Raw genomic sequence first — 26,681 nt, forward strand, 5'->3', positions numbered from 1 at the left:
ACACATTTACTTTCTGAAAATATAATTCTGTGGCTCATTGGGGCACTTTAAAAGAAGGTGACACTGAATTCTGGTCAATATTTTTTTGTTTTTTAAAAAGATCATGGATTCCAATGTTACAGTTCAGCTGTATAAAGGAATGACCTGAACATATTTATAGTATGAGTCATGTAAAGAAGTCCCTAACTAGCTGTATAGAGTAGAAATAACCTATTTGGAATCGTGGTAACTAATTTGCCTACAGTTCTCACAGAAAGCAAGGAGATAATGACCATTTTCTTGTATGATGTTGGTTGAGAAGTAAATCTTGCAAAAGTACTGGAAAATTTTCCTTGTATGCCTGGAGTGGATTGGTGTCTGAGAAGGCACTTGGTATCGGGCAGTGGTACAGCTTACCAATAAGCATTCAGAAAGAAGATTTTTTTTTTGGCATGTGCTTGCGTGCGTGTGAGTCTGTGTGTGTGTGAGTCTGTGTGCATGTGTCCGTTATGATGTCTTTTTCATGGCTTTTTACAAGGCGCGGAACGAGAGACAGAGACTGTGTGGCTCGCCACTCCTCACACAGACACTTTCGCAGTATTTTCCCTTTATTTTATGAGGTTGAGTTGCGATCTCGACACTCAACCTGGCACAGATGGAAAGCGTACTCGGGAGCGGACCTGACTGGTTTCGAACCTGGGAACCTCCGCTCCCGGGTCTGGCGCCAATGTCATTGTGCCACCAGCCGGCCCCAGAAGGAAGAGTTTAAAAAATTGACATACTGGGACTCTGGGATATTGATACTAGAAAGTTATTTAATTTGAATATCCATTGACCAAATATAGAAGTAACTCACCAGATTTGATATTCATGCTACAAAAGGGCTAGCCAGTGACCATCTTCAACAAAAGCTTAATAAACTAGTGTTAGCATTCAGGGGCATTACCACCGCACTGCCCTCACTGTCAGTAACTAATCATTGATGGGACACTCAAATAGACCAGCCACAAATACTATGAGCAGATTAGAGCTGGCAATCAAGGAGCGAGTGACTCACCTGTTGCATGAAAGCCTCCCCACCATTTACAAGGAATAAATCGGGTACCCTTTTCCACCTCTGTCAAAATAGGCTCAAATCATCCAGGACAAAGCAACATACTTGGCACCACAACTATCACCTAAAACATTAATTCCCTTCACTATCAGTGCACAGTTGCCTCTAGTGTACCAGTTAATGACCTGAACTGCTGTGACAGCAGTCCCCAAGCATGACATCTTTACTACCAAGGAGGGTTTGAATACATGGGAATGCCACCAGCCGGACGTTCCCCTTATGACTTGGAATCTTTGCCATTCCTTCATTGTTAATGGGACCAAATCTTGGAACTGTCTTCCTAATAGCAGTGCAGTGTTACCTTCAGAAGAACTGCCACTTTCTCAAGGGTGATTAGGAATGGGCAACAAATGTTTTCCTTGTCAGATAGACACAGCTTCTGAAAAATTCAGTATGTAAATTTGCATATGGCTGTGATGAAGCAAATTCTATTCCATTGTTATGGTAACTTAGTCCTTTTATGGCATTGTGGAAGCTTGACTTCCGGGACAGATAATTGATAGACTGGTGATTGTTAAACACTATTAATCCTGTTGTGGCTAGGTCTAAACAAGCTAGATGCTAAACCACATCTAATGCACCTGTGGCTCCTGAATGAGGGCATTGTACACATTGGTTTGTCAAATGTGTGTCCTGGGATGGATGGGAGCTCAGTCTGCCCATGTCATGCAGATGGGGTTGGTGTCAGTAACAACACTTGACCGAAGTCTTTGCTGTGATGAAATTGCAGAAGGGGGTGTTGTGGGTCTCTGCTGTTGAAGACCTTGACTGTCAATACCTGGACCATGTGAAAGGCATATTGGCTGTGTGGTGTGGACTGCTTCTCCTTGTAGAGCTGGAACAATGGACATATTCTGTGGTAAGCTGCATTGGCTATTGTGACAGCAAAGCATGACTGAATCTGGTTGTAGACTCACCACTGTCTAAGTCGTCTGCTGCTTCATACACCCTTGCCTCTGCTGAGGCAGCCTCAACTTCACACTCGTTGCTATGCGCACTTAGTGTAGCCTGTACACGCAGTCTGTCCGTGTCAATGCAAGATTTCGCCATTTGCATCTGTCATAGTCATACTTTATTGATCCCGGGGGAAATTGGTTTTTGTTATAGTTGCACCATAAATAATAAATTGTAATAGAATAGTAATAGAAAAATAGTAATAAATAGTTAAATAGTAATATGTAAATTATGCCAGTAAATTATGAAATAAGTCCAGGACCAGCCTATCGGCTCGGGGTGTCTGACGCTCCAAGGGAGGAGTTGTAAAGTTTGATGGCCACAGGCAGGAATGACTTCCTATGACGCTCTGTGCTGCATCTCGGAGGAATGAGTCTCTGGCTGAATGTACTCCTGTGCCCACCCAGTACATTATGTAGCGGATGGGAGACATTGACCAAGATGGCATGCAACTTAGACAGCATCCTCTTTTCAGACACCACCGTGAGAGAGTCCAGTTCCATCCCCACAACATCACTGGCCTTAGGAATGAGTTTGTTGATCCTGTTGGTGTCTGCTACCCTCAGCCTGCTGCCCCAGCACACAACAGCAAACATGATCGCGCTGGCCACCACAGACTCGAAGAACATCCTCAGCATCGTCCGGCAGATGTTAAAGGACCTCAGTCTCAGGAAATAGAGACGGCTCTGACCCTTGTAGACAGCCTCAGTGTTCTTAGACCAGTCTAGTTTATTGTCAATTCGTACCCTCAGGTATTTGTAATCCTCCACCATGTCCACACTGGCCCCCCCTGGATGGAAACAGGGGTCACCTTAGCTCTCCTCAGGTCTACCACCAGCTCCTTAGTCTTTTTCACATTAAGCTGCAGATAATTCTGCTCACACCATGTGACAAAGTTTCCTACTGTAGCCCTGTACTCAGCCTCATCTCCCTTGCTGATGCATCCAACTATGGCAGAGTCATCAGAAAACTTCTGAAGATGACAAGACTCTGTGCAGTAGTTGAAGTCCGAGGTGTAAATGGTGAAGAGAAAGGGAGACAAGACAGTCCCCTGTGGAGCCTCAGAGCTGCTGCTCACTCTGTCGGATACACAGTGTTGCAAGCACACGTACTGTGGTCTGCCAGTCAGGTAATCAAGAATCCATGACACCTGCACCTGCATCGCTGTCAGCTTCTCCCCCAGCAGAGCAGGGCGGATGGTGTTGAACTCACTGGAGAAGTCAAAAAACATGACCCTCACAGTGCTCGCTGGCTTGTCCAGGTGGGCGTAGACATGGTTCAGCAGGTAGACGATGGCATCCTCAACTCCTAGTCGGGGCTGGTAGGCGAACTGGAGGGGATCTAAGTGTGGCCTGACCATAGGCTGGAGCAGCTCCAGAACAAGTCTCTCCGGGGTCTTCATGATGTGGGAGGTCAATGCCACCGGTCTGTAGTCATTGAGGCCGCTGAATTTCGTGCTTACCATAAGCCGCTCTCATTCTTGCTGCTTCAGCTCTGATGTGTGTTCGTGCTGCAGCTATGTTAATTCTGGATTCATTCAAGCGTCAAAACAACACGATCGCACCACATCCAGGTCTCAAGGATCAGTGTTGCTTGGGTTGAAAGCTGACATCGTCATAATGATGTTCAGACGCATATCCAATCCGTGAGCAGTGTCTTTAAAGACAAGTTATCTTTTCACTCTACTGCCCTCAGTGTGGGTATACAAAGCTATGCACTGAGGTCAACAACCTTCTCAAAAATCACCCAAGAAGGAGGCTTCCTTCAGGATTTTTGATGAGATCTTACTTGTGAAAATATATTGCTGTTTCAAGGCAAATAAAGAGTGGATGCAGATGGATGTCTTTATTGTTTCAAGTTGAAGTTCAAATTAACCCACGCAGGAAATGATATAAAAACAGCTTATGTATAGGAAGTGATGTTCATGCAAAATGAACTGCACCTCCAGAGGCCAGAACAGTAGCACTAGCCACTGCCCATTAGGCAGCCATGCTGAGGATATGACCTTTATCGCTCTCCATCTGGAATACACTTTTGCCAGTAATGTTGGAAAGGGGTGCAGTGAACTTTGTCAATGGTCAGTCTGCCGCAGTACTCTATCCTAATGGTGCATACAACACAAGCATCATTTGGTATTTCAACATCACCAACTTGAAGAAAAACACTTTGATCTGCCTGAAACTTGCTAGTCATCTAGAATGGGGAGTACTGAATACCGCAGTGTGGCAAATTTCTCAAATAGCGTGCTGAGAGAGTTACTGAGGCTTGGTGCAATTTCTGCAGAGGTACTTTGGAGAAAGTCCACAGTATTGGGTACTCCCAACGTTGTGTCCAGCGGCTGTTAAGGGAACAAAAAGTTATTTTTATGCTTATTTATAAAGATCTGTGTGAAGTTAGCACTGTGTGAAGTAAAGCTGAAAAGAACTCACCAAAAGTAAATACTTCGTAGAATCTTTTATATGTCGTGTATTTAATATAGTAGTGTTCAGCCTGCTTTGAGAAGGACTTCAACTTCAGGATTATCCTCTTTTCACATAATAATTGAAATTTCCAGTGTGATTGGTTCCATATGTATGGAGCTTATCAATAGCTGTGATGTATTTACAAGGGGTGATTGATAAGTTTGTAGCCTAATGTAGAAGGAGTCAATTTTTAAAAACCTAGCACATTTATTTTTCAACATAGTCCCCTCCTACATTTACACGCTTAGTCCAGCGGTCATGGAGCATACGGATCTTGGACCTCCAGAAAGTGCCCACAGCATGGGTGATTCATAAGTTTGTGGCTTAAGGTAGAAGGAGATGAGTTATACAGCTCTCGTTACATGCACATGCAGTTCAACTCTTTGAGTTATTATGCAGAAGGTTTGAGGTTAATAACTCATCAGGGGTGATTGATAAGTTTGTGGCCTAAGGTAGAAGGAGATGAGTTATTAACTTCAAGCTTTTGTATTTTATCAGCTCTCTTTTTATGGGCATTTCTAGGTGATTAATGCTAGTCACACACTCATTTCTAAATCATTGAGTTAAATCTATCATGAGCTAGTGTTATTAATTAGCCTTTAGAATGTAGTTTGAAGGAATACCTTGGATTAAGTAAAAAAAAAACCTGATTTTAAATGATTACAGGTTTATATTAATATTTTTCCAATAAATGTCTTTCACCATATTTGAGTAACTTAATTTTCAGCAATTGAATTCTGCAATCAGTAGCCTGTAACTTCCCTTTTGGAGTTGAGCCTGTGTGACTTGGCATTTCTGTGATGTGAATGAAAGTCTCGAAGGTGCAGGACAGTTGTGTGTACAGGCCGAATTGAGGTGGGGTCTGGGCCTGAGAGCAGGAATGAGCCAGTGGTTGGCTGCTAGAGTGGGTGGTGGTGATTAGAGGCAGCAGAGTTGAGGTAAGGCAAGATTCGAGGCAGCAGTACCTGGGCCCGAGAGTGAGGAACAAGCTGGTGTTTGACTGATTTAAGCTCGGGGCAAGATTGGAAAGGTTGGGTGCGGGTCAAATTGAGGTGGCAGGCGCAGGGACTGAAAACACATTGAAGCAATAGGGCTTGGGTCCAAGAGTGAGGAACGACCCACGGTTTGGCTGGGCCAGATTGAAAAGGTCAGGGTATCAGGGTCAAAGGAGAGGGACGGCCTGGTGTTCAGATCACTGCTCACAAAGGTTACTTGTCTCTGTACTGAAATGAGGCCTTGGCCTGCAACTGACAGGTTCCTGGATTAGCTACAGTGATCACTGACTTCATGGCTGTGAACTTTAGTATTGTATGTTATTTGCTTACTTTTATTGTGCGCATATAACCATATAACAATTACAGTACGGAAACAGGCCATCTGGCCCTTCTAGTCCATGCCGAACTCTTACTCTCACCTAGTCGCACTGCCCTGCACTCAGCCCATAACCCTCCATTCCCTTCCTGTCCATATAGCTGTCCAATTTAACTTTAAACGTATGATTTGTTTCTCCCTGCACATTGGGTGTTTTGACAGTCTTTTTTTATGGATTCTCTCAGGTTCCTTGGTTTTGTGGCTGCCTATAAGGGGATGAATCTTAAGGTTATATATAGTATACATACTTTGGTAATAAATGTACTTTGATCTTTAAACTCAGCCAACTCCATCATAGGCATCAGCGTCCCTAGCATCCAGACACCTTCAAAAGGCTCCCCCTCGTACCCCATCTGTTACTTATTTTTATACACACATTCTTTCTCTCACTCTCCTTTTTCTCCCTCTGTCCCTCTGAATATACCCCTTGCCCATCCTCTGGGTCCCCCACCCCCCCACCTCCTTGTCTTTCTTCCTGGACCTCCTGTCCCATGATCCTCTCGTATCCCTTTTGCCTATCACCTGTCCAGCTCTTGGCTCTATCCCTCCCCCTCCTGTCTTCTCCTATCATTTTGGATCTCCCCCTCCCCCTCCAACTTTCAAATCCTTTACTCACTCTTCCTTCAGTTAGTCCTGACGAAGGGTCTCGGCCTGAACCGTCGACTGCACCTCTTCCTAGAGATGCTGCCTGGCCTGCTGTGTTCACCAGCAACTTTTATGTGTGTTGCTTGAATTTCCAGCATCTGCAGAATTCCTGTTGTTACCTTCAAAAGGCGATGCTTTAAAAGGGCAACGTTCATCATTTAGGACCTCCATCACCCAGGACATGCCCTCTTATCTTTTCTACCATCGAGGGAAGTACAAGAGCTTGAAGACAGTCAACGTTTAAGGAACAGCTTTGTCCCCTCCACTATCAGATTTCTGAATGGATAATGAACCCATAAAGAGTACCTCATTTTTGTCCTTGCTCTCTTTTGTACAACTTAATTTTTATATTTAGTTCTCATTGTAATTTATAGTTTTGTAATGGCATCAGCGTCGGTCTTCGGGACAAAAGTTCCTGAGTTCGAATCCAGCCGGCTCCCCTGCACGCTGGGTTACGAGCTGGAGATCTCTTTGGAAACTCACCCAGCAGTAGGCAATGGCAGACCACTGCTGTAACTTGCCTTGTACACGGTTCCCCACTACATCAGAGAGGCGTGGAGGGAAATCGTCTGCTAACCAGAGAAACTCCGGGTGCGACGTATCTTTCCTTTCCTATATTACTATGTATTGTACTGCTGCCATAAAACAACATATTTTAGGACATATTGCCAGTGATAGTAAACCTGATTCTGGTACGGAATTTCTGAATTGAATATATCGTTTGAGGGGAGAAGAAAACCATTCAAAGTACTTCATTTATTTCCATGGAGTTTTAAAGGTTTTGAACTAATGGAAAATCTTCTTTTATACTATATCATTTGTTTGGGAAATTCTGCCTGCAATCTTTCTTGATTATTTATGTCTTTATAATTGAGAAAGGCATCTTTTCTAAGAATCTGTTAAAGTTACCCTCAACACCTAGCGTAGACCGAACTGAGAGTGAAATGTGCAGATTAAATATTTGCAGTTGATACAGAGTTGCTCTTCATTGCTAATATTTGCTTTTTTTCTTTACAGGCAGATGATGAAATTTCCTCCGACTGTAACCATGTAAGTAAAGAAACTTCAGCTTTGTGCTCCATGTTCTCATTCATAATTACTTATAAATGATGTAAATTTGCAGCTATTTCATTTTTAAATCTTCAAATCATCAGCTGTTTAAGCTGTGGTAAGAGGTTGAGTGTGAAGCACGATCCATCTGAATGTAAATTTAAGCACATAGTTGGTAATACAGGTTGAGTACTTATTATGTGCCGGCTGGTGGCACAGTGACATTAGTGCCGGACTCTGGGGCAAAGGTTCCCAAGTTCGAACCCAGTCGGGCTGCTCCCGGGTACGCTTTCCATCCGTGCCAGGTTGAGTGTCGAGCTCGCAACTCGGCCTCGTAAAAAAAAAACTGTGCTGTGAGAAGGACGTGGTGGACCACTCACAGAATCTTTCCTCTAAGACAACCACTTGAAAAAGTGGTCACCAAGGCTCTGGCAGAGTATGGCACACAAAAAAAAACCCCTATTATGCAAAATCCAAAAACCTCAAATCTGAATTTTTTTTTCAGTGCTGATATGCCAAGGAAGGTTCCCAGGTGATACACAGGTCTCAGAACACCACCTATATTCTGAAGTCCTTCAGGGTATAAGTAATGTAAATGGATTTTGTGTTTAGACTTGGGTCCCATCCCCAAGCTACCTCATCATATAGATGGAAATATTCAAAAATCCATAAATCTGAATTCTGTAATGCTTCTGGCCCCAATAATTTCGGATAACGGGTGTTCAGCCTGTACTAGCAAAGACTTGGCTCATCTACTGGCAATTTTCAGGTTTGAATTTGATCTGCTGTTCACCAAGATCATGGCTGTTTATTTATCTACATTTGTACAGCATAAAAAGGGCCTGTGGCTCACCATTTTCAAACCAACCTTTTTGCCCATCTACATTAGTTTCTTTTGGCTACATTAGGTTGGTATACTTCTGTGCCTTGCCTATTTTAGTGCCTGTTTGTCTTTTAAACATTGTGTTTGTATCTGATTCCTCCATCTTCTCTGGCTGTGATTTGCAGATGTCAGTTGCACTGTATTTAAAAAAAAAATGAATATTTTCCCTCAAATACTCTTTAAAACACCTTCCTCTCATTTTGAACTTATGCACTCTTGATTTTGATATCCCTACCATATGTTTCCCTATGTATGATGCTTATAAATTTTATATACCTCTACCAGCTTTCACCTCAGAGTGCCTCAGTCCAGGGAAAACAAACCCAGACTTTATAATCTCTCTCCATAACTAAAATCCTCCAATCTGGATAACGTCCTTGCAGATCTCCTCTGCACTTTCTTCAGCTCAACCATATCTTTGCTATACTTTGGTAGCCAGGACCCCATTCAGTAGTCCTAAGTGAGATCTAACCAGTGTTTCGTGAAGTTGTAATACAGTGTTACAACTTTTATATTCTGTGCTCCAACCTTTGAAGGCAAGAATGCCATGTTGTCTTCACCACTCTATCTACCTTTTACTGTACAGGTCCTCCTCCTAGTTAACTTCCCAAGATGCATCACCTTCCATCTGCCAGTGCTCTGCCTTATTTTCCATCTACTCAATGTCCTGCTGTAACCTTGGATAACTTTTTTCACTATGCACAGTATTACCAACTTCTGTGCCTTCTGCAAATTTGCGAACTATACCTCCATTTACATCCAAGTTGTTATTGTATGGTAAATCACAAACTAAAAGGGCCTCAGCACTGATCTCTGTGGTATACCATTAATCACAGACATACAAATGTATCCTTCCAGCACTACCTTTCTTCCTATTGCCAAGGCAATTTTGCATCCAGTTAGTCTTGCAGCTCTTGTAGCTTAACCTTCCAGACCATGTAGAAACTGGTCAAGTCCCTGAACCAAAGTCTCTATGGGCAGATTTATGATATCTTTTAAGGACACATGCCCGATGGCATCCAAACCACTTCCTCAATACCTACTGGCTCCAGATTATCTGTGCACCCACTCTGACCTTTCTATATTCCGTGTCCTTAATGGTGAATCGAGATGAGAAGTGCTTCAAAGTATCCTTGGCCAGATCTGGTTCCATATATAGATTACCCCTTTGGTCTCAAAGTAAACCTGCTCTTTCCCTGACTCTGTTGCATTTTGCTGCACTATGTTTGTATCCCATGATTCTGTTAAAGTCAAGAAGTCTCTTGATCACTCTCCCCAGCCACTATGATAGAGAATTCCAAAGACACCGCTTATTCTAAGATTTTGACCTCTAGTTTTGGATTGCATGCGATCAGTCAAGCTCTGTGAGGATTTTAAGTTCCAATGAGATCTCATTCTGACGTTTTATTCAACCATACTGAGATCCCTACAGACATCAACATTTCCCAATCTCCCACCTTTGGGAAGAAATATTTTGCTTCATTATCTTGTGTTCCAAGGTGAATAACCTATCATTTTTTCACATTTTGTTCCATCTGTCATACTCGCACTCATTTACTTTACCTTTCCCTCCAAAGCCCCTCTGTATCCTTCTCCCTGCTTGCACTCCCACCTAACTTTGTGTCATTGAGAGACTTGGGAATACTGCATTTGGTCCCTCAGCAAAAACATTGATATAGATTCTGAAACAGTCATCCGTGTGGTATCCCAATCCATGTGGCCTGTTAACCTGTTTACAGGCTCTTTGTTTTCCATCTGATACCCTACTTAGTTCATTCCAAAAAGGTCTCCAGTGGAATAGGTAAATATAATCTGTGCTGTAGTTCTCTATGACGAAGAAGCAGCATTCTAAAAGGAGGATGAGGCAACCATGGCTGACAAGGAAAGTCAAAGACAACATTAAAGCAAATCATATGGCATACAATAGAGAACATTTAAAGGATTGGGAAGCTTTTTTTCTGTCAAATCCATGTTGACTCTGCTTAGTCCTGTTGTTTTTAAGAAATTCTGTTGCATGCTCCATTATGGATTCTGCCACTGAAAAGGGAGGGAGATGTGGTTGATGCTCCCATTTCCAATTACTACCAAAAATAATTATTGGAAGCTTGAGTTGATGAAGTGGATGACATAATATAGATTAAGAATAGCCTTTTAAAAATATAGATTAGGAATAGCCTTTCTTATGTTCTTATGACTGAAGTATTGAAAATTGATGTGGAATTTGATGGGATCAAATTTATGAAACAATGTGATGTAGTAGGGGGTAGCTGACATCTGCACAGACGTTAATGGAGAGAAAATAACTTAATTGAGCAAAGTGAGTAATTTAAAAACTGGAAGAACTTGAAGTTTTGATTTCCAGGGAGCTTCTTGATTTTCTTTTTAACCAACAAAAGTCACTATACATCTATAGAACCAGCTTTCTAAAACAAAAAAAAGTTTTGAGTTGCTCTTAGGGCAAAATTATCTTGTTGTCTTGAGTAGAAGTAGACCAGAAGTAGTCCAGAGATGACAAAATTTCTTCGTTATTTTTATACGTTTATCGTGTTCATTAAGAGTTTGTTGAATAGAATCCAATTTACCATTTATTTGTTTAAATTCAGAGCTGAATTGTTGAAACTTCTCAGAGGCTTCTCATGTATGACTTTGCAGCAAATCCATAATAGAATCCAAAGCAGCGGGCAGGGGAATCAGCCTTTTTAGTAACTCTGGCCCTCCTTGTATCCATAATGAAAGAATATCACACTTAAAAAAAGATGTTTCAAGACAGGTTGGAAATAGTAAGATCACTAGAGTTGGAGCAACGGCAGATTGCTGTTACTCCATCAGCCACTACCTGGAAATCTCCAGACTTCCGTAGGTTTCAATGTGATCTCTCTTCAGTCTAAATCCCAATGAGTACAGGTCCAGAGCCATCAAGCACTCCGCATACGTTAACCATTTCATTCCCAGGATCATTCCTGTAAACCACCTCTGAACTCTCTGCAAGTCAGTACATTTTTTTTTGGCTCACATTATTTTCAAATATGGTATGACCAATACCTTATACAGCCTCAGTGTTACCTCCTTGCTTTTATATTCTAGCCATCTCAGAATAAATACTAACGTTGCATTTGCCTTCCTTCCTGTATATAGTATTGCAAAGACAGGCAGGTAGGCAGTGAGGGGGAGGGGGGCGGTGGGGAGATACTTTATACTTTATACTTTATTGTCGCCAAATAATTGGCACTAGAACGTACAATCATCACAGCGATATTTGATTCTGCGCTTCACGCTCCCTGGATTACAAATATTAAATATTAAAGATATTAAAAATAGTTAAAATTGGTAGATATTAAAAATTTAAATTATAAATCATAAATAGAAAATAGAAAAATGGGAAGTAAGGTAGTGCAAAAAAAACCAAGAGGCAGGTCCGGATATTTGGAGGGTACGGCCCAGATCTGGGTCCTCCGAGAGTCAACCTTCTCCCAGAGGGAAGAGGGACGAAAAGTCTGTTGACTGGGTGGGTTGTGTCCTTGATTAGCCTGGCAGCACTGCTTCGACATTGTGCGCTGTGAAGTGAGTCCACGGAGAGAAGATTGGTTTCTGTGATGTGCTGCGCCGTGTTCACGATCTTCTGCAGCTTCTTTCGGTCTTGGACAGGTCAACTTCCATACCAGGTTGTGATGCACCCCAGAAGAATGCTTTCTACGGTGCATCTATAAAAATTAGTGAGGGTTTTAGGGGACAGGCCAAATTTCTTTAGTTAGATAGCTCTGTTGGTAAAAATGAAATCAAATCCTTAGGAGGAGGTGATAGAAGTGTAGAATATTTGTGGGTGGAGATAAGAAAATGCAAGTGTAAAAAGTCCCCTTGCAGGAGTTGTATACAGCCCTCCGAGCTGTACCCAGGGTTTGTGGTATAAGTTACAGCAGGAGATAGAAAAACATGTAAAAAGGTCAATGTTATGATTGTCTTGGGGGATAATTTTTACCTTAAATATGCAGGTAGATTGAGAAAATCAGGTAGGTGCTGGATCCAGGACGGGATTTGCGATGGCTATGTGATGGCTTTTTGGAGCAGTTTGTTGTTGATCCCTCTAAGGGAAAGGTAATTCTGGGTTGAGTGTCTGTAAGTAACCAGATTCAATAGGGGAGCTTAAGGTAACCCTTAGGAGACTGTAGTCATAATATGATAGAGTTCACCCTGTAGTTTGAGAGGGAGAAGCTAATGTCAGATGTATTATGGAATAAAGGGAATTACAGAGATATGGGAGAGGAGCTGACCAAAGTTGATTGGAAGAGGACACTAGCAGGGATGACAGCAGAATAGCAATGGCTGGACTTTCTGAAGGCAATTTGAAAGGTGCAAGATAGGTACATCCCAAAGATGAAGATTTCTAAAGGATGGATGAGGCAAATGTGGCTGACAAGAGAAGTCAAAGACAACTTAAAAAGGAAAAGAGAGGGCATATAATGTAGCAAAAATTAGTGTGAAGTTAGAGGATTGGGAAGAGTGCTGTACACCCTTATCGGAGGTAGAAATAGGTACAAGGAAATTGAATTACTGAGGAGAGTGGAGTGCTGTTGAGGGGCTGACCAAGTAGTGTTAAAAGCACCTGGCACTTGTAACAGCTGCCCATATACCAACTCAGCCATGGATGACTCTTCTGGAGCTGTTCTGTGCCCCAGTAGGACCCATGGGAGACTATCATGCCATCTCTAATCGATCACGGAAGCCCTCAAAGCAGCCTTTAAGAAGCATTGAAACTGCTTGCATAGTCCTTTGGACTGTGGTGTGATGTAGCCTAACACCGAGGTTCTGGGCTGTTGCAGCCCAGTTATGAAGGGTACCACAGTCAGAGGGAATATCAGATGTAGTGCCAAACCAAGCAGCACAGCTGCTGATGAATACCGAGTCACGTCTGCGGCCATTGTCGATGCTAGATTGAGGACCTCTGGCCAACTTGTGGTACGGCCCACTATGGTGAGGAGGTGCATGAAAGCGCGGGAGTGGAGGAAGAGGACCAACAAGGTTCACATTGATGTGGTCAAACCTTTGCTTAGGGACGTCAAAAGGTTCCAGTGGTGCCTGGATATGATGGTTAATTTTTGCCTGCTGGCACTCAAATCACGCATGTCCTTTCTAAGGCCGTGCCGCCCAACCTTTAGTGCAACTGCTTTCTGAGAGGCCTGCCAGCTCAGATGCAAGAGGCCATGTATGGTGTTAAAACAGTCCGCCTCCAGTCTGTGGGGTGAGGGTGACTGGTTGAGACATTGTAAAGGAGAGAAACCCCAGCTTCCCCAAACCTTGATGTCAGCCAACAGTGGCCCCATGACAACTGTTTGGTAAGCCTGGACCTCTGGGTCAGTAGCTTGGTCGGCTGCCATGCCAGTGTAACCAAATCCTATGTGTATGGCCTCAATGGCAGGCCGTGAGAGGCAATCAGCCACGGCATTATTTTTCCCCTTGATATGTTGTAAATCAGTTGTGAACTTTGATATTTAGGCCGGGTGGAATTGCAGCCATGCAGACTGATATTTAGGCCATCGTGTGCACAAGAGGTTTGTGGTCAACGAACGATGTATAATGGACATCCTTCAGAAGAAAATTGAAAATGGTGGACAGTTAGAGACCAAGCAAGAAGCTCAGTCAAATGTGCTGTACTCACTCTTGGTTGGGGGTGGGGGTGTGGAGGGAGTTGACAGAGCTGTCGGCTGAAGATGGTGAGCAGCGGCCACACACTGCCAACCAACTGTTCACGCACAGCACCCACAGCATAATCTGAAGCATCAGTCGTAAATGTCGTGTGTTGGGGAGCGGGTGCGCCAGTAGGTTTGCGTTGAAAAGAGCTTGTTTGGTATCGTCAAATGCCCTGGTCATGTTCACTGACCAGTTAAGCACTTGATTCGGGGTATTGCCTTTAAGTGCACTATACAGGGGAAAGCTTACGTTCAGCTCGTGGAACAAAGCAGTGATAGAAATTCACCATATCTGTAGTTTTTCAGTAGTGTGAGACAGTCGAAGTTCATAATAGCCGCTGCTTTTGATGGGACATGTTTCACACCTTTTGCAGAGATGTGGCTGAGAAAGTCAATGGTTAACAACCCAAACTGGCATTTGGCAGGACTAATAATAAACTCGTGTTCGCTTAAGTGCTTAAAAAGTGTGCGGAGATGAGATACGTGTTTAGATTTGGATGCATTGGTGACAAGTATGTCACCTTGGTAAACAGAAAGAAAATCTAAGTCTTTTAGTAGAGAGTCCATTAGCCACTAGAAAGTTGGTGCTTCATTTTTCAGTTTAAATGGCATGTACAGCAACTCAGAGGCCAAATGAGGTTATCACAGCTGTTTTGGGAATGTCCTGATGCTAGCCCCTAAGTAGATCAACTTTGGGGGAAAAAAGTTAACTTTCTGGCTAAACATGTCAAAAAGTCTGGGATGTGTGGGAGTGGATAACAATCAGGTGGTGGCCTCTTTAAGGCATTGGTAATTGACATATGGGTGACAACCACCATCGGACTTGAGAACTATATAGAGGAGCAAAGCCCAGGGTCTATTCAACTGGCGTGCAATGCCAAATCTTTTCCATGTTGGCAAACTCTGCTCTTGTGATTGCTAGCTTTTTAGGGCTCAGTCTATGTGCGTGGGCATGGTCTCGTGAGCCAGTTGAGGGAATGTGTTTTCTGACTGTAGTGGAGAATGTGGGCTTAGTGAGGTTTGGGAATTCGCCCAGCAATCGAGTAAACTCACATGTGGTGGTGCATGCGCTTGACAGAGTCATTGTGTGGAACTTACGGAAGAGCAGGGTAATAACCCAAAGTCCTTGACATCCACAAGCCAGCAGTTCTTAATATTAACTAGCAGTCCTTGGGCGAACAGGACATCTGCGCTGAGCAGAGGTCTAGCCACTTTTGCCAGGGCGAAGTTCCATGTGTGATGTCACCCACTGAAGCAGAATGTCACCCATCATGTCCTGTAAGTCTAGATCCTTTACCTTCTCATCAATGGGTGATGCTGGCAGCACACTCACTTGAACACCTGTGTCACACTGGAAGTGTCGCTGCGGAAGGGTGTCCATACTGAACAGTAGACGGCCCTGGCAGCTGGAACCCATGGAACCAGCATCACAGACCTCTGATGTCCAGATGTGCTGGCACTGTCGAAGCTGCAAAGTGGTCAGCACATCCTTCCGTTCATACCAGAACGAGCATGGTAAAAACAGACCTACGTTGTCTGTTTTGCATGCTTATGTTGGAGGCCTCACTGACCAGGCTTATTGAGGCAGGGAAGAGAAGAGGAATTGTGTACCTCTGCCTGGCTAAATGTAGACTATCAGCCATTTTAGCAAGCTCCCTATAGTCCTTCACAGGTGCATTAGCAAGAGCTATGTAAGCTTGAAGATTTCTTTAAAAATAAAACAAGGATGGTGATTTCCTAGGATAGACAGCATATAGTCTATTAGCTTTGAAGTTGTAGTAGTGCTGAGGCTGGGCAAGGAGAACAACTGTTTGGCATGCTCAGACCCTGATAATCCAAAAGTCTGTAAAAGGTGAGTTTTCAGCGATCGGTATTTATTATGCTTGGGCGGATGTTCTCGCAGCACGCTACCACATAGTAAAATTTGTGATCCACAGTGCTTTCTTGCAGCATATATTGGGCCTCAGCTTGTACAAGCAAAGTAATGGCATTTTGCTCCCTAAACTCCAATAGTTTCGAAGCAACTGCATTGGCCGACATGTTCAGTAACTCTGGAATTGTCCTAGAGCATCGGGGTCACCAATGTAGGTTTCCGGAAATGAAACAACATAAGGCATTTTATGTTTAAGAAAAAAAAATGTACAACTCATTTATTGTCCTGCAAACACTGAACCAAAGTACGGTAAAAAAGACCTTGTCATTAGGTCATCACGTCAGACCAGCCTCTTAAAAGTGAACCCCAACTCAATGTCGATGGTTGTGAATTCTGTATGTTTCTACCAATTTCATTACCCTACACTGTCATCACTGCTTGTGTTCCTTTCCAAATCAACTTGATCCTCTCTCATGCCTCTGTAGTTACCTTTACTCAAATCTAATACTTATATATCTGATTTTAACTTCTCCCCAACTTTCCCTCATAATTTTTTAGGACAGCTGTACAGACCAACCGCTGCTCTGAGCAGGAAATTCTTACACATCCCTGAAAACTGTGCAGCACTTTAAATGCTATGAATATTTAGAATGGAAATTGAAAAATCACATACTTTTGATTTTATTTATTAATTGAAGGGTATAATGAAATACAGTACAACAAAGAAAATCTTTCACGTTTTGTAAACTTTTTCCTCATCTGTTTTTATTACAAATCCATTGTCTATAAACACTGCCCAGAATAATTTTGCATCCAGATAAAGGATTCATCACAGTCCTCATTAGATCCTCCAAAAGTTCTAGTGTTTCTGGATTTGCATTTGATAAAATACATAGGACTGAATCCACTTTTTCAGTCAGCTCTAGAAGCTTGAGATGATCCAACAATATTGCAATTTATGTCAGTGTTGAAACTTGAAACGTTTCAAAGGAAAAGTTGTGATACTTTATTATTTGGAAAGTTTATGGATTATATTCATTAACACAATTATTTACAGGATATTTCATAATTATATTAACATAATTTCAACATTATATTAACATTATGTAAAAGAAAGTTCCAGCTACATGGCAACAAAGGCTATGGGTGAAGGAGCATTTCAGTTACTGCACAGTCATGCATCTGCACAGTTCAGAGGGAACAGTGCTTCTCCCTCACAAATTGCAGGGTGAATTCTATCATATTATGATCGCTTTCTCCTAAGGGTTTCTTTACCTTGGGCTCCTTAATCAAATCTGGTTCATTTCACAACACTGAATCTGGAATTTACTTTTCCCTGGTGGGCTCGAGCACGAGCTGCTCCAAAAAGTAATCTTGTAGGCATTCTACAAATTCCTTCTACATCACCAGCCGTATTTTCTCAATCTTTCTGTTAATTGGAATCTTCCATGACCATTGTAATATTGCCCCATTTAAGTCTATCTCGTATTGATACTTATAGCCCACATTCTGGCTACCATTTGGAGACTTGTATGTATGTTTCTTAATTCTTTCTACAAGGATTCTATATCTTCTGATCCTCTGTCATTTCTTTCGAACGATTTAATTTCATTTTTTTTGCCCACCTGACTGTACTTTCAATACAATGCATCTCCCTTAGATGTTTCCAACCTGATGGAATGAACATTGACGTCTCTAACTTCCGTTAATGCCCCACCTCCCCTTCGTACCCCATCCCTTTATGTATTTATTTATTTGTTTGTTTATTAATTATTTTTTCCTTTTCCCTTTTCTTTCTTTTTCTCCCCCTGTCCCTCTCACTATAACTCCTTGCCCATCCTCTGGGTTCCCCCCCTTCCTCTTTCTTTCTCCCTAGGCCTCCCGTCCCATGATCCTCTTCCTTCTCCAGCCTCGTATCCCTTTTGCCAGTCAACTTTCCAGCTCTTAGCTCCATCCCTCCCCCTCCTGTCTTCTCCTATCATTTCGGATCTCCCCCTCCCCCTCCCACTTTCAAATCTCTTACTATCTCTTCTTTCAGTTAGTCCTGACGAAGGGTCTCGGCCCAAAACGTTGACTATACCTCTTCCTATAGATGCTGCCTGGCCTGCTGCGTTCACCAGCATTCTTTGTGTGTGTTGCTTGAATTTCCAGCATCTGCAGATTTCCTTTTATCTCCTTAGATGTTAAGCTCCCAGCTGTGATCGTCTTTCAACAACGGCTCAGTGATGCCCACTATATAATTCTTGCCAATTTCTAACTGATCTATAAGTTGATTTACCTTATTTTGTATGTGGTGCATTCAAATATAACATCTTCAGTCCTGTATTTACCACCTTTTTCAATTCAGTCTCCATGTTGCCTGAAGTTAAATTCTTAATTTTTTCTAAACTACTTGTCATATTCTTTGTCCTGGAGATTTCAATAACCTTTCCTTTTAACTTATCTAATCTGTTGAATCCACTCTGCTACTATTTAGTTTAAATTCCTATCCATAGCTCCAGATAGGTGATTTGCCAGGACCCTAGTCACAGCATGGTTCAGGTGGAGCCAAGTCCAATTGAAACAACTCCCTCCTTCCTCAGTGTTGGTGCTGATGTCCCACGAATTCAAACCCATTTCTCCCACACCAATCTCTGAGTTACATATTTGGTTCTCTGATCTTATTAACTCTGTTCTAATTTGCATGTGGCTCAGGTATCTATGCAGCGATCATTACTTTTTTGATTCTGTGTTTTAATTCAGACCCTGCCTGCTCAAATTCCCTCAGCAGAACCTCCTCTTCTTCCTATGTTATTGGTACCCACATTGTCCATGACAACTAAGTCCTTCCCCTCCTACTCCAAGTTCCTCTGCAAGTCAGGTGAGATGTCCTGAATCTGGGCACCAGGTAGACCACACAACTTTTGGGACACTCAATCCTTCCACAGAGAATTATGTTGATTCCCCTGACCGATTTAATTTATAGCCAATTGGGGACTGTACTATCCCCAATTGAGACTACATTATTCTTCACTGCCGCCCGTCACGTTTCAGTTCCTCATCCTTTTTGCAGCCACCACTGTAATCCACACAAGGAGCAATACCCTTAGACCTGTTGGGCAAGCTGAAGGGCTGATGCCCCTCCAGCACTACCTGTATCCCATGCCAGCCTCTCTTGCGGTCACATCCTCTTATTCCTGGCCACAGACTCTATATGTGGTTGTTCATCTACTAGGTGTGACTGCCTTCTGAAACATAGTATGGATAGCAACACACATCAAAGTTGCTGGTGAAAGCAGCAGGCCAAGCAGCATCTGTAGAAAGAGGTGCAGTCGATGTTTCAGGCCGAGACGCTTCATCAGGACTAACTGAAGGAAGAGTGAGTAAGGGATTTGAAAGTTGGAGGGGGAGGGGGAGATCCAAAATGATAGGAGAAGACAGGAGAGGGAGGGATGGAGCCAAGAGCTGGACAGGTGATTGGCAAAAGGGATATGAGAGGATCATGGGACAGGAGGTCCGGGAAGAAAGACAAGGGGGAGGGGGGGGGACCCAGAGGATGGGCAAGAGGTATATTCAGAGGGACAGAGGGAGAAAAAAGAGTGAGAGAAAGAATGTGTGCATAAAAATAAGTAACAGATGGGGTACGAGGGGGAGGTGGGGCCTTAGCGGAAGTTAGAGAAGTCGATGTTCATGCCATCAGGTTGGAGGCTACCCGGACGGAATATAAGGTGTTGTTCCTCCAACCTGAGTGTGGCTTCATCTTTACAGTAGAGGAGGCCGTGGATAGACATGTCAGAATGGGAATGGGATGTGGAATTAAAATGTGTGGCCACTGGGAGATCCTGCTTTCTCTGGCGGACAGAGCGTTGATGTTCAGCAAAGCGGTCTCCCAGTCTGCGTCGGGTCTCGCTAATATATAAAAGGCCACATCGGGAGCACCGGACGCAGTATATCACCCCAGTCGACTCACAGGTGAAGTGTTGCCTCACCTGGAAGGACTGTTTGGGGCCCTGAATGGTGGTAAGGGAGGAAGTGTAAGGGCATGTGTAGCACTTGTTCCGCTTACACGGATAAGTGCCAGGAGGGAGATCAGTGGGGAGGGATGGGGGGGAACGAATGGACAAGGGAGTTGCGTAGGGAGCGATCCCTGCGGAATGCAGGGGGGGGGAGGGAAAGATGTGCTTAGTGGTGGGATCCCGTTGGAGGTGGCGGAAGTTACGGAGAATAATATGTTGGACCCGGAAGCTGGTGGTGTGGTAGGTGAGGACCAGGGGAACCCTATTCCTAGTGGGGTGGCGGGAGGATGGAGTGAGAGCAGATGTACGTGAAATGGGGGAGATGCGTTTAAGAGCAGAGTTGATAGTGGAGGAAGGGAAGCCCCTTTCTTTAAAAAAGGAAGACATCTCCCTCGTCCTAGAATGAAAAGCCTCATCCTGAGAGCAGATGTTCATGCCATCAGGTTGGAGGCTACCCAGACGGAATAAAAGGTGTTGTTCCTCCAACCTGAGTGTGGCTTCATCTTTACAGTAGAGGAGGCCGTGGATAGACATGTCAGAATGGGAATGGGATGTGGAATTAAGATGTGTGGCCACTGGGAGATCCTGCTTTCTCTGGCAGACAGAGCGTAGGTGTTCAACAAAGCGATCTCCCAGTCTGCGTCAGGTCTCGCCAATATATGGAAGGCCACATCGGGAGCACTGGACGCAGTATATCACCCCAGCCGACTTAATTCCACATCCCATTCCCATTCAGACATGTCTATCCGCGGCCTCCCCCTCCCACTTTCAAATTTCTTACTAGCTCTTCCTTCAGTTAGTCCTGACAAAGGGTCTCGGCCTGAAACGTCGACTGTACCTCTTCCTAGAAATGCTGCCTGGCCTGCTGCGTTCACCAGCAACTTTTATGTGTGTAGACCAGATTCGAAGTAGTTAATCTAATGGGTGTGACCACCTCTTGAAATTTCAAGCTATATGAATCTGAACAGCGTTTATGTATCTTTGAATAAGTTACTATTTGCTTCCAGTGGTATTTTATCATCTTAGCCAGGATTTGTTCAGTACCAGCACTTTTAATGAAGTAGGTTATCATGTACCTTAATTTATTTCAATTTTTTTCAGCTGCTGTGGAACTATAAGTTAAACCTGACAACAGATCCAAAGTTTGAAGCTGCTGCAGGCGAAGTTTGCAAAACTACCCTGAATGAAGTAAGTGTATGAGTGAGTGGTTGCACTACAAACCATTGTTAGCAGGGAGTGTGTTTGGAGAGAAGGGACATGGTTATTAGTAAACTGCGCTGGACAATTTTTTTTGCAGCATAAATAAGGGAGGGAGGGAACATCGGCATAAATAAACTACTTTCAAAGGCAGTAAAAATTTAAGCCTCAGAATGGTACTTAGTTTCTACTATAGATCAAATTGAATTTTCAGGACTTGGCTATAGATTAAATTAGCTATCATAATTTTGGGTCATTATATTCCCTTTTTTCCACAGCACACAGGTATTACTGATAAAACCAGCATTTATCACCCATTCTTGATTAACTGAGATAAACTGCTGTTTGAACAGCTGCAGTCCGTTAGAGCGGATTTCCAAGATTTAGACGGATGAAAGTAAAGGAAAGGCAACATATTTCCAACCCAGAGGAGCTTGTGACTTAGAGGGAAATTTTCAGCTGGTGGTACTTTGTGTGCCAGTTATGTTTGTTCCTTTTGGTGTGAGGTGCTATGAAGTAGTCTTGGTTTGGATGTATTAAATTACCACTGCATAAATCTTGGCTTTTGACCTGTTACGGAATTTCAGGTCAATGATATTATCTGCATTCCCCCCCCCCACACCCATGACTTTTCAATGCAATGCTGTTAATAGTGGTGAAACACCTGGTGTTGCCATTGAATATCAAGGTTAGATAGTTATACTCTGTTGTTGGAGATTGGTATTCCCTGGTACTTGTGTTACAAAAACATTTCTTGCAAGCACATTCTTAAAACTGGAGTTAGATCTTTTAGAGAAATCAAGAAAATATCTCCACATCTGACCTCATGGAGGGAAGCACCTGAAGATAAATTGGCTTTGAACATAATTGGGGAAACTCTTGCAGGAGTACCCTGGGGCTGAGATGATAATCCCCATGCATCCACAGACACCCTACTTGGGACTAAATGTGACAGTTTCTAATGAATAGTTTGACCATTGATTTGAATTTTTACCAATACTCAATATCTCACTCGCATGTTGCAGAGCTTTCAAAGCCATACATTTTTATTCTTTTTGGAAGTGAGGCTGGAATGAAGTCTGAAGCCAAGTTGATAAGCTACTGTTTTACAGCACTGTCACTGATAGGTGTTTTACTTTGCTAATTGAGAATAGACTCAAAATGTTATTTAGCTGGATTGTGTTTTTCTTGACCACAGAAAAACAACACAGTTATCAGGGCAGTTTTCTCACAGTGACAGATACAATATAACTTGACTAGTAATGTGGCTGGTTTTGGAGCACATGCTTTTCAGGACCACAAATGGGATGTCGCTTTTCCTTCATTCTGTGATGGCAAGGATTTCTTGATCCCCTACCCAGACCATCCACTCAGCTTCTGGTTGAAGTGCTTCGGCATTCTTTGGCTCTGCGTTGGGCTCTGGTTATGAGGATAGGAATAATCATGAAGCCTTTTGCAGCTCATTATTTAGTTTTGTTGTGTCACTTCTGTCGGAGACTTTAGATCTTTGATCTGTAAGTTGTCGAGTCACTTTACATTCTGCACTTGTAGGTTATTGTATATTTTTGTACCTTGTAACTTTATTAAGTTCATGTATTTTAAAGTATGTCCAGCTTTGTTCCTGGCATGTCCGTCTCAACTTGGCTAACCCAGGTTAATCCTCTGATGTGACAGTAAAGTAAATAAGGTTGCATATTCCGATGGAATTTATTTTTTCTGCTGTGATAATCCAAAGGGCCTCCTGGAAACCTAGTTTTGATCTGCCAGGTGTTTTCAAAATATATCCTATGTTATATATTCATGGTAAGGCTGCACGAAGCAATTGAGTGATCTCAATGGGGTGAGGAGTTTCCCTTCCACTGTGGCTGTGTAGGTCATAGCTACTGATAGTGTCATGGGTGGTTTGTATGCAAGTCTAATATGACAGCTTCAGGACTTATTTCAAGTTCAAGTTTAATTGCCATTTGACCATACATGAATATCTATGAATACAGCCAAACGATACTGCATTATTTCGGGGCCAAGGTACGAAACACAGTAGCAACAGACATATGCAGCACAAGTCACATATAAGATGGCAAGCACATACAAGTTCTCAGTAAAATACAGTCACACAAAAAAAAACAAAGTCCAAGAACTGAGTTTATGAATGTTGCAGCAGTCTGCAGTCAAACACAATACAGCTTGTCTTCTGCTGAGCAAACATGGGGAGGGAGCCAGTGATGGTTCCAGCTTGGATGCTGTGCCACACCACCCCTAGCACTCCAGTGGAGCGCACTGACTTCAACGCCTCTCTCGGGCAGCTGTAAACAGGTGACACCGCAACTTGTGGCGTTAGTCCTTGCTAGACCAAGACCACCGCCAATATATTAGTGAATCATACTGGCAGCACTCCACATTAACGGCATCTAACAGGGTCTTGCGATCACAAGAAAAGTGACTAAGATGATGACTCACTGTTAGAATGCACACTTCCTCTGATGCAGGCAGCAGTATGATCCACACCAAGTCTAGCTCCTGCAGTACGTTAAGTTCTTCATGGCCATCAGGATCTTGTGATTGTAAAAAAAATACGTTCATAAAAGGCAGTAACATCTTTGGTTGGCCCTGTAGAAGCGGCTGCATCCGATTTTATGGCGGTTGGGCTGATTAGTAGTGGTTTCATGAATATTAAGATTTTCTCACTCAGAGTTCATTTAGTGCCCTTACTAGTTTCTGCTTCCAAATGTGTTAGCTGCCTGAATGTCGATGAGTCAATGATAATCAACAGAATTTTTCATTAATTATGCTCTTAACAAGTACAAAATAACTTCCAGTAGCTTGAAATTTGTATTGGAACCTTTCTCAAGGTACTGCTTCAGATTGTGTGTTACAGTGCTATAACCTCTTGTTTAATAGCTGTTGTTCCACTGGAGTGTGACAGTCCCTTTCTTATGGAACAGCCAATTTAGAACACAATCCTAAAGCTTCATAAACTAGAAACGTTGACTTTAATTGATTGCATGCAACTACAATACTAGTGCTTGGTGGTGTGTATTTTTGTTCCCTAAATGTGTTTAAATGTGAATAGGTTTGAAGCTAATTAAGTGAAGTATTATTAGAGGTGTATATACAGATTTCCTTCTCTGAAAGGCATGAAAAAAGTGTATTTTTATGACACTCCAATACTTGCATGGTTGTTACTATTGATGCCACATTGTTTTAAATTATGAGTTTTGCACCATAATTCTCTGATTGCTGGGCCAATCCTCTGGATTACCAGTCTAGTAATTTAACTATTACACCACTCTGGTAAAATGAATATTGGCCATGTCTCAATTAGGTTCTTGAATCTAGATGGACCTAATCTTTGGAATGGACTGCAAGTGTAAGTCCAGATTTTCAGGAGATTCTCTTTCACCTGAATCCTTCCTTTCTAGGCATACCCAATTTGTCCCTGCAATCCTGGTTGTTGCTTGCATTGAATAAATCAGAATCAGGTTTATTATCACTGATATATGTTGTGAAATTTGTTGTTTTGCAGCAGCAAAACATTGCAATATGTGAAATTACTATGATTTACAATAAGAAACATATAAAATAATGCAAAAAGAGAGCAAGATCATAAGTAGTCATTAGTTCATGGGCTGTTCAGGTGGCAGTCAGATATGTCAGTGATAATAAACTATGTAAGAGTAGGTGTCCTAATTTTGTTGAATGTCTTAGATCCCTAATGTCAAACGGATATCTTTGATGTATCATCCTTGGCTTGGCTTTTCATTAAGATTCAATGTAATCCCAAAAGCATCTTGTGAATTTAATTCCTATTTTTCTATATGTACCACCTAAAAATCCTTTCTAGAGAAACTAGTCCAATGTCTCTTAAGAGAACAGCATAGTTAGTCTCAGATCAGCTGCCTATGTCACTGTGTTTGACATAATTTTGAGAGAAATTACTGTGAGAGAAAGCATGGTAGAGATGATAACTTTGAATTATCTGGATTAAAAAATTCTTGCTTTTTTTTGGCTTTTGCTTTGGAGGCAATATAAACAAGAGGTCTGGTTCTGTATTTAGGAATCTTCAATGGACATTCAGTAATATAATTGCATTTAATTGGACCTGTCTGGAAAAAGCTGCATTGCTTTTGCTGAAACATGTTTGTGGTTATGTTTTCAATTTTTTTTTATAGGTGAAGGAGTGTGCTGAGCAAGAACCAGGAAAGGGCTATGTAATTTCCTGCTTGATTGATCATCGTGCAAACATAACTGAGTACCAGTGTCGTCAGTTCATAACCAAAATGACAGCAATCATCTTCAGTGATTACCAACTCATTTGTGGCTTTATGGACAGTTGCAAGAACGACATCAACCAACTCAAATGTGGAAGCATTCGGCCTGGTGAAAAGGTATTGCCTCTTGCTGTGATTAGGTGAACTGACCAAGGGAAGGTTGCACATGTAGATTACCATGTACAACATGAGGTTGGAACAAACTTTGTAAAGCTATGCAATATAAACAGTTGCAACAAAAGTGAACTATTGTGAAATACATAGGTTTGTTTAAATACAAGAAAATAAGAGTAGGAGTAGATTATCAGGCCCCTCAAGTGTCCTTTGCAAATCAGTATGAGCATGGCAGATCCCTGCTGGCCTCAACTTTTCTTTTGTGCTAATTCCAAAACCCTCAGTTCCTCAATTTTTTAAAATATTTATTATTTCCACTTTGTATAAGTAATAACCTTGCTTCTATTAACCTTGGGGGTAGAGAACTCCAAAAATTCACTATACCATCCGAGAGAACAAATTTCTACACACCTCAGTTTTAAATCACTGGCTCCTTATTTTTTTGCTATGTCCCTTTTTTTGAGACTCTCCTAGCAAAAGCCTCAAAATCTACGTCTAGATGAAGGGCCTCAACCCAAAACATGGACTGTCCACTTTCTTCCATAGATACGGCTTGACCTGCAGAGTTCCTCTTGCAATTTGTGTGTTGCTTCAAATTCTGGCTTCTGCATTTTTCTGTGTAAACATCTGTCTTGTCAAGCTTCCTTTCATCTTGTCTATTTGAATAATGTCACCCCTCATTTTTCTAAACTCCACGCAGTACAGGCCTAAACTGTCCAGTCTCTCTTGATCAAGACAATCGTCTTATCCCAAGAATTGGTCTGGTAATTTTTCTTTGGGCTGCTTCTAATGCTACAATACCTTTTTTTAGGTAAGGGGACCAAAACTATGCACAGTATTCCAGGTGTGGCCTCTGCAATCCTATTGTACAATTGTAACAAAACATTTCTATTCTTAAACCTGAACTCTTGCATAAAGGCCAATGCTTTTTTGAGCTATTGTTGGATCTGCCTACTAGCTTTATGATTCATGCACTAGATCTTGTAGGTACTTCTGAATTTCAGGCTACGTCCACACTAGATCGGATAAATCCGTAACCAAAGCCTTTTCTCTTCATTTTGACCCTCCGTCCACACTGAAATGGTGTTTTCC

The 26,681-nt window shown here is 42.4% G+C and overlaps 1 protein-coding gene across 1 annotated transcript in view; it reads left to right on the forward strand.

Annotated features, from left to right (window-relative positions):
- The window catches only part of glg1a (golgi glycoprotein 1a), a 171,948-nt gene that overhangs the window by 30,236 nt on the left and 115,031 nt on the right, over positions 1–26,681 (forward strand). The window contains exons 2-4 of the mRNA XM_063066699.1: positions 7,543–7,575; positions 21,112–21,198; positions 25,377–25,592. Of these exons, the coding sequence (XP_062922769.1) occupies positions 7,543–7,575; positions 21,112–21,198; positions 25,377–25,592 (336 nt within the window). The remainder of the gene's footprint in view (positions 1–7,542; positions 7,576–21,111; positions 21,199–25,376; positions 25,593–26,681) is intronic.

The sequence above is a fragment of the Mobula hypostoma genome, chromosome 14 (assembly GCF_963921235.1).
Source record: "Mobula hypostoma chromosome 14, sMobHyp1.1, whole genome shotgun sequence".
NCBI classification, from domain to species: domain Eukaryota; kingdom Metazoa; phylum Chordata; class Chondrichthyes; order Myliobatiformes; family Myliobatidae; genus Mobula; species Mobula hypostoma.